The following is a 6,778-nucleotide window of genomic DNA, read 5'->3' on the forward strand; positions in this document are numbered from 1 at the left end:
CACCATAAAGAAAGAAAACGAGTAAAATGAGCAACTTCTAGGAACCTACCACCCCCCACCCCATCCCCTGAATAACAAATATAAGGACCTCGAACTTCTGCGATTTTTGAGGGAAGGGGGGGGGGAGGCAGGTAGGGAAAGTCTTCATGCCCCTCATTAAAGCACCCGGGTCAATTTATGGTCAGGTCTGATTGTGATTGGCTAGCTCTTGAATAGACACTCGGAAAATCCTTATATTTGCGCTTGCGGACAAAATTTGAACCCAAGTCCTTATATTAGCGGACAGAGGCAGAGGTAATAAATGAAAACATGTAAAAGTTCGAATTTTAGAGACATCTAATGTTATTCATTCTTTAGTTTCAAATTTAGAAATGTTGGTTCAGTTAGCATGTTTCATCTGTGTTGAGCAGGAGAAGTAATGCAAGGTCGCAAGCATAATCATTCCTCCCACTTTATAATAGAGAAGAAAAATAGCATGCACATGCTTCAATGTATATAAACCTCATTTATATAACTATATGTTGATATATTTTTCTCTCTACCATTGTAGTACTGATATCCACCATGTGATTTGCTTTACCTTATTGCCATATGACCAGCAATTAACTATGTATTCCAAAAGTTGAGGTACAAATGGTTATTGAACATAAATAAGGGACACAAGCTAAATGCGTATTGTGTACACTATATTTCTCAAAACCACAAAATGTAATAACAGAAGTACTTGACAAGGAGACATCAGACAGCGGGAACAAAGTAGGCATTCAACTTACCAGCTTTGGGATATCATCACATAAAAAAAACTATGAAAGTAGAACTACCTTCTCAAAGCTTTGCAACTTGCTTCAAACCAACTAATTAGCAAAGATTTGTCCATACGATATCCATACTTGTGAATCAGAAAACAAACGGAACCGCTCCTGTGGGAGAAAAGATATATGTAAAGAGAAGCTAATAACATGTGCATAAAATGGAAGAGTCGTGAACTCTCACTACTTCTGCACCAAGAATGTTATTGATAATAAGTTCTACTAGATAAAATTTCAATGTAACAGCAAGGTTATCAATTGTGGGGTCACCGAATCAAAGTAATAATAGAAGAAATGGACCGACTAAGAGACAGCAGATTAGATGCAAGGGTGTAAATGGGACGATGAAAGATACCCCAAATACCGAATATCAGGCTCCTAACATGTATTAGAGCATAATAGCGCCCAAGATTTAGGTCAGGGGGGTTCGGGCAGTAACACATGGAAATATTAAGACTTTACAAAAGACGGAAGATTTTTTTTTAATAGACTGGCATGAGCTTCCAGAGGGAGTAACATTGCATTTGGCTTATACAGATACATGTGAGAAAACTGCACACTCTAGTCAGAAGAAGTTATAGTCACCAGTCACCACACAAACTAGGAAGCAACATTTAAAGGCATGGAGAAGTACAGGAAACAGGATACAGATTAATAACAGGTGACTCTTGGGTCAATGTACTTATCAGTCATAACTCAGAAGGGGGTTTCAAACCTGGGACAAGTGTAGAGTTGTCATAGATGACCAGTTTCCAGTTGAAAGGGTGTGCATGATGTATAATTAACTTACCAAAACAAAGATCCTCTAAAAAGGCCATCAACGATAAGGTTCATAATATGTTCTGTCTTCAGCCTTTTCTCCCTGTTTGCTCTCTTCGTTGTGCATCTGCAGGCCTAAATGTTTGTAAAGTTATTTGTAACCGAGCAAGGATATATTGTATTGAGTAAAAGATCTGCAAATCTAATTAGTGAGCACTTGCATGGCTGACTGGCTGTGCCGACTTTTTTTGGGGGGTTGCGGGGGAGGGGGGGGGGGTGCTGTGTAATATGCGGGTGAGTTGGGTGGTGGATCCAAATACCAGATAAAAAACAGTAGCAGAGAGATCCATCCATTCCTCTTGGAAGCACCTTAAGGACACAGCTTTCTCATCTCGTGGTGCCTCACACCTGCAGTAATTGAATTTCATCAATTAAGAACTCAAAAACATAAAATACTTTAAATAACAACAGTTGCATTACCATAGAACACCAGGTCCGGTGTTAACATTTTTGTCTAGTTCCTTAATGATGACGTCAACAAGTTTTTCCAAAATCTCTGGAAAATTCCTGGCAATCTTCAGCTGAACTTTCGCATAGGTTATGAACAAACTCTGAAAGCAAAAATGGCTTTCAAAGATGAAGCAGAAAATGCAATGCGGTTTTTGTAAAAACAAAGAAATAAAGTTACAAAACTGCCAGTCAGGTCACCAGAACCTTCAAGGCCTGATCATGAGTTGCCAGCCAACAACGGAATATAAACTCTTGAACTGCATTATGGATCTTCACAGATTTGTATCCCAGGTTTGGCCCATCCTTTAGTAAAAAGGTGTTAATGCATTCCATAAGTTTGCGAGTCAGCTTTCCCTCCTCCCTGATTTCACAGAATCAATTTATCAATCCATGTCGGATTATTTGCCATTAGATGACCAGTCTCCAATACACATCTTTGACTATAACCTTTCTAGATATATAAGGAACTTAAATAAAATATTATAATTTAAATAACTTTTTATGATGAAGTTGTTAATCTAAATCTCATTGGCAAATCTAAATGATTTTAAATAAAATGGTGGCCAAAGTTCTAAAAGTTAGACTGCACCCGTTCTAAAACAAAAACCTACTTTCGACAGAGATGGGAATTCACAACTGAGTGAAGTTAAAAGGAGACAATAAAGTCAAGGGATCTAAAAGAGACAAAAGAACATGGGCCACACTACTTGCCTAATATGTAAGAAGATTGCACTAAATCCGTTAAGAACCTCCTCCCGCATAATATCGGGGTAATCACCCGGTGGGTTTTCAAGTAGAACGTGAAGTGTCAATGTACAGCGGAAGGATTCATCCTTGGAGCTCGCCTGATTGCTGAATTTTGCATCAAAACCAGTAGCAACCTTCTTCATGTAGAGTGATACAAAATCTGAGGATAATGCATGAAAATATAAATAAATGGGTGCTACAATATGATAATACAGCACCTCTGATAACAAAACTCACTGCTATATATTCGAGGTTTCATCTGATAGCGGTACTCCTTCACATTTAGAAGCTGTCTAAGAATTATGCTGTACTCTAACTGAAAGCTGGGGCCATCTTTTATGACCTCCCATATATGAATGAAAAGTTGCTTAGCAACTGAGAACAAAAGTAGCGAATGCCCTGCAAAGACAGGTACCACTTCTGTAATGCCAAGCAGAGTATATTTCACTTCAAAGCAACTGAAAAACTGATTGTGCACACATCAGGCATCTGGGTAAAAAAGAAACATATTGCTAGAAAGTGGGAATATATACCAGAATGCTCTATCACACAAACCCAACAGATGCCAAAGACTATGAAAATTACCACCATTATAAGACCAGGCAATGATCAGTGTTAGCAAAAATATGCATTGGATCATCTCAAGGCAACTCCATCAAATACTATACAGAATTCAATACTGTCAAAATCACTTGTCATTTGCGCAAAAATCAACTCTACTGTTAGATGATAAAACAATTTAAAGTTACATGCTATTTGAAAATTCACATGAGCAAGCAGATGTGAACAAAATAAATATCAGAATGTATTAACAACTAGCAACCTACTACAAAATCTGCTATTAATAAGAACACTAAGAACACAATGAGTAATGTTACAGGACACACTGTCTAAAGAATACTGCACTCTCTGCGTGAAAATTGCATGAAATGTTATTGGCAACCTGCCCAATTCTTAAATTTATGTATAACATGGTAAAAACAAAAACATCTGAGTATCTGACACTCTAGCATGGTCCAGAAACAATTTTTATCTGAACTTCTTGAACGATAGCAGCATGCCACCTTACTTTCCATGTTTTGTTGCAGGGAAATGAAAATCACAAACCATATATAAAACCGTCACCTCGTCTCTACAGTACTCAGATACATACATCTCAAATTCTCATCACAAGTTGTGCCGGTTGAAGTTCAATCAATCACAGTACAGCACAGCATAGCATAGCACAGAAGACAACAGCAGACTGATCAAATACGAGAAGCCCTTCGAATCAGAGCCAACCTGATAGCTTGACGTCCTCCGCGCACTGGACAGCAACGCGGAACATCCGGGCGGCAGCGCTCTTGGTGGCGCCGCGCTTCTTACCCGAGATGTCCTCCTTGACGCAGTTGATGAGGGCCAGGACGAGGAGCGGCCACGTGGAGGCTGCAAACAAATAGCATCAGAGCCATCAATAACAAAATCGGGAAACCATCAGCCGATGATGTGAGAGGGGTAAGGGAAATGCATGCGAGAGGGGTAAGGCAAAAGCACGAACTGACCGCCGGTAAGGTTCCCGTGGCCGGGCTTGAACCTGGCGGTGTTGCGGCCGAGGAGGCGGCAGAAGGACGCAGCGCGGTCACCCTGCAGCCATGTCCCCAGCAGCTTCACCCCCTCCTGCGGTACACGAAGGAATCGGTCAGGAAGGAAGCAGGCAGCAATCCTTGTTCGTTTCTGAGTGAGAAGAGGGGTTCTCACATCGCGGACTCTGGCCCGATCAGAGTGGAGCTTCTGGATGACCTCCTCCACGTCGCGTGCGGTCGCCACGCCCGCCATCAATATGGGAATCGGAGCTAGGGTTTCGGTGGGGTGGGGAGACCGCGGCGGGGGACGAGGGCATCGGGGAACCCGCGCGGCGAGAGATGGATGGAAACAGAGGCGGAGGCGGAGAGAGAGAGGAGGGGCGAGAGGTTGTGGTCGGGGTTTTTGGGGGACCTGTGGAGAAACTGCCGAGAAAAGGGGAAGTCAAGGACAGACACGGGGAAGTGGGATTTATTTTTTTATTTTTTTTATAAGGACGGGGAAGTGGGATTGCTTTCGTAAATACAAGACATATTTAACGTTTAGCTAGTGTTATAGTTAAAAGGTTTGATTTTGATGTCTTCTCTAACAACAAAAACTAAAAAAGAATTATTTCTGTAAATAGGTTTCTAGAAAAGAGAATACTCATATTTGAGTTATGCCTCTAAGGCAACCCAAAACAAGTCTCCCGTATAGATACTTTGCTGGACGCTAATTTTAGATCTCCTGCTACAATTTTTGTGTTTGGATGTCCATATAAATTATCTATTGAAGAGTCTTAGACGTTTCAACTTTCAACATGTCAATGTTGTTTTGCACATCCCTAAACACAGGGATGGGGTTCATCCTCGAGGGTGCTAGCGTGGACAATAACCACCTGCCGATGATGATTCCAGCCTAGTTTTGCCCACCATAACCGTAACTTTCCGCTCGGACCACAAGGAGCATGGGATGCCTCGTGCAGGTTGTCCCATCGCGTAGGGCCCACTCACCCATATCCTATGCAATTAGTTTTTAACGAATTAAAAAAAATCATAACGCTTAAACCAAACCTTCAAATTAAATTCCAATTACACTATCAGATTTCTTGCAATAAATCTTTCAAATAAGATCCCACATGTATATATTTAAATAAAAAAAATTAACGAACATTTGACTTACGAAGATAGAACATTTTCTATTATTGAGCAGAGACAATGTTATAGGTTCAAAGAATAATGTTTCGCCTTTATAAGAAGAATATTCTCTGTTTAGGTTCATGAAATTGGCATTATAATATACATAAAAATAAATAAATACATAACATAAATAAAAAATAATGAAACTAGAGCAAAACATAAGGAAAAAAACACGTAATAGAGAAAATTTTAAAAGAATATCATATGGATACTTTTTAAATATCCTAAAAATATATTATAGAACATCATATGTATACTAAGTGAACACCACATATATACTAAATGAACATCACAAAAAACATAATAGAACAACACATGTATAGTACATGAATATCACAGAAAAATCATAGAACATCATTATATACTACGTGAACATCGTATGTATACTACGCGAACATCACAAGATACATCATAGAACATTACATCAATACCACATGAACATTTAAAAAAACATCATAGAACATCACATTTATAACACGTGAACATCACAGAAAATATCATATAACATCACATGTATATTTTATGAACATTACAAAAACATAATAAAACATGAAATTATATATACCACGTGAACATCATAAAAACATCGTAGAACATCACATTTATAATACAAGAACATCACAAGTATATTACATCAACATCGTAAAATACAACATAGAACATTACATGCATACCACGTGAACATAAAAAAAACATCACAGAACATCACATGTATAACACGTGAATATAAAAAACATAAAACATCATATGTATACACATAAACATAAAAAACAACATAGAACATCATAAAAATAAAAAAAATAAAAGAAAAGAAAGAAAAAATAAATAAATAAAAAGATATAAATAATAATAAATAATAACAAACACATAAAACATAAAAAATGAATGATGCAAGAAAAGAAAAAAGAAAAAAGAAAACAAAATAAAAAAGAAAGATTAAAATATGAAAAACATGAATCAAAAGAAAGCAATTAGAAAAGAAACAAATAAAAGAAATCAAAAGATAAAAATAGAACATCACATTTACAACAAAAAAAACAATAAGAAAAGGGAAAAAGAAAAAAACATAAAATATCAAAAATTAAAAGAATAATAAAAATCACATAAAACAAAAAATAAAAATAGAAAATGAAGCACGAAAAGAAAAAAATAGAAAGAAAAATGAATTATAAGAAAAAGAAAAGAAATGAGTGAAGAATAAAGAAAAGAGAAATA

At 37.4% G+C, this 6,778-nt stretch overlaps 1 protein-coding gene across 4 annotated transcripts in view; it reads right to left on the minus strand.

Annotated features, from left to right (window-relative positions):
• Positions 1-4,795, minus strand: part of LOC136449705 (serine/threonine-protein kinase ATM) — an 81,951-nt gene extending 77,156 nt beyond the window's left edge. For 2 of the 4 annotated variants that reach the window (XM_066449863.1, XM_066449862.1), the window contains exons 1-10: positions 4,563-4,795; positions 4,367-4,481; positions 4,107-4,250; positions 3,063-3,224; positions 2,790-2,985; positions 2,283-2,439; positions 2,049-2,179; positions 1,889-1,976; positions 1,600-1,703; positions 822-920 (exon numbers count right to left, since the gene is read on the minus strand). In XM_066449863.1, the coding sequence (XP_066305960.1) occupies positions 822-920; positions 1,600-1,703; positions 1,889-1,976; positions 2,049-2,179; positions 2,283-2,439; positions 2,790-2,985; positions 3,063-3,224; positions 4,107-4,250; positions 4,367-4,481; positions 4,563-4,640 (1,274 nt within the window). In that variant the 5' untranslated portion in view covers positions 4,641-4,795. Of the gene's footprint in view, positions 1-821; positions 921-1,524; positions 1,565-1,599; positions 1,704-1,888; positions 1,977-2,048; positions 2,180-2,282; positions 2,440-2,789; positions 2,986-3,062; positions 3,225-4,106; positions 4,251-4,366; positions 4,482-4,562 lie in introns of those variants that run through there. The other 2 variants (XM_066449864.1, XM_066449865.1) reach the window with 2 other exon arrangements.
• Between the last annotated feature and the right edge of the window lie 1,983 nt (positions 4,796-6,778).

This window comes from Miscanthus floridulus, chromosome 5, assembly GCF_019320115.1.
Source record: "Miscanthus floridulus cultivar M001 chromosome 5, ASM1932011v1, whole genome shotgun sequence".
Classification (NCBI taxonomy): Eukaryota; Viridiplantae; Streptophyta; class Magnoliopsida; order Poales; family Poaceae; genus Miscanthus; species Miscanthus floridulus.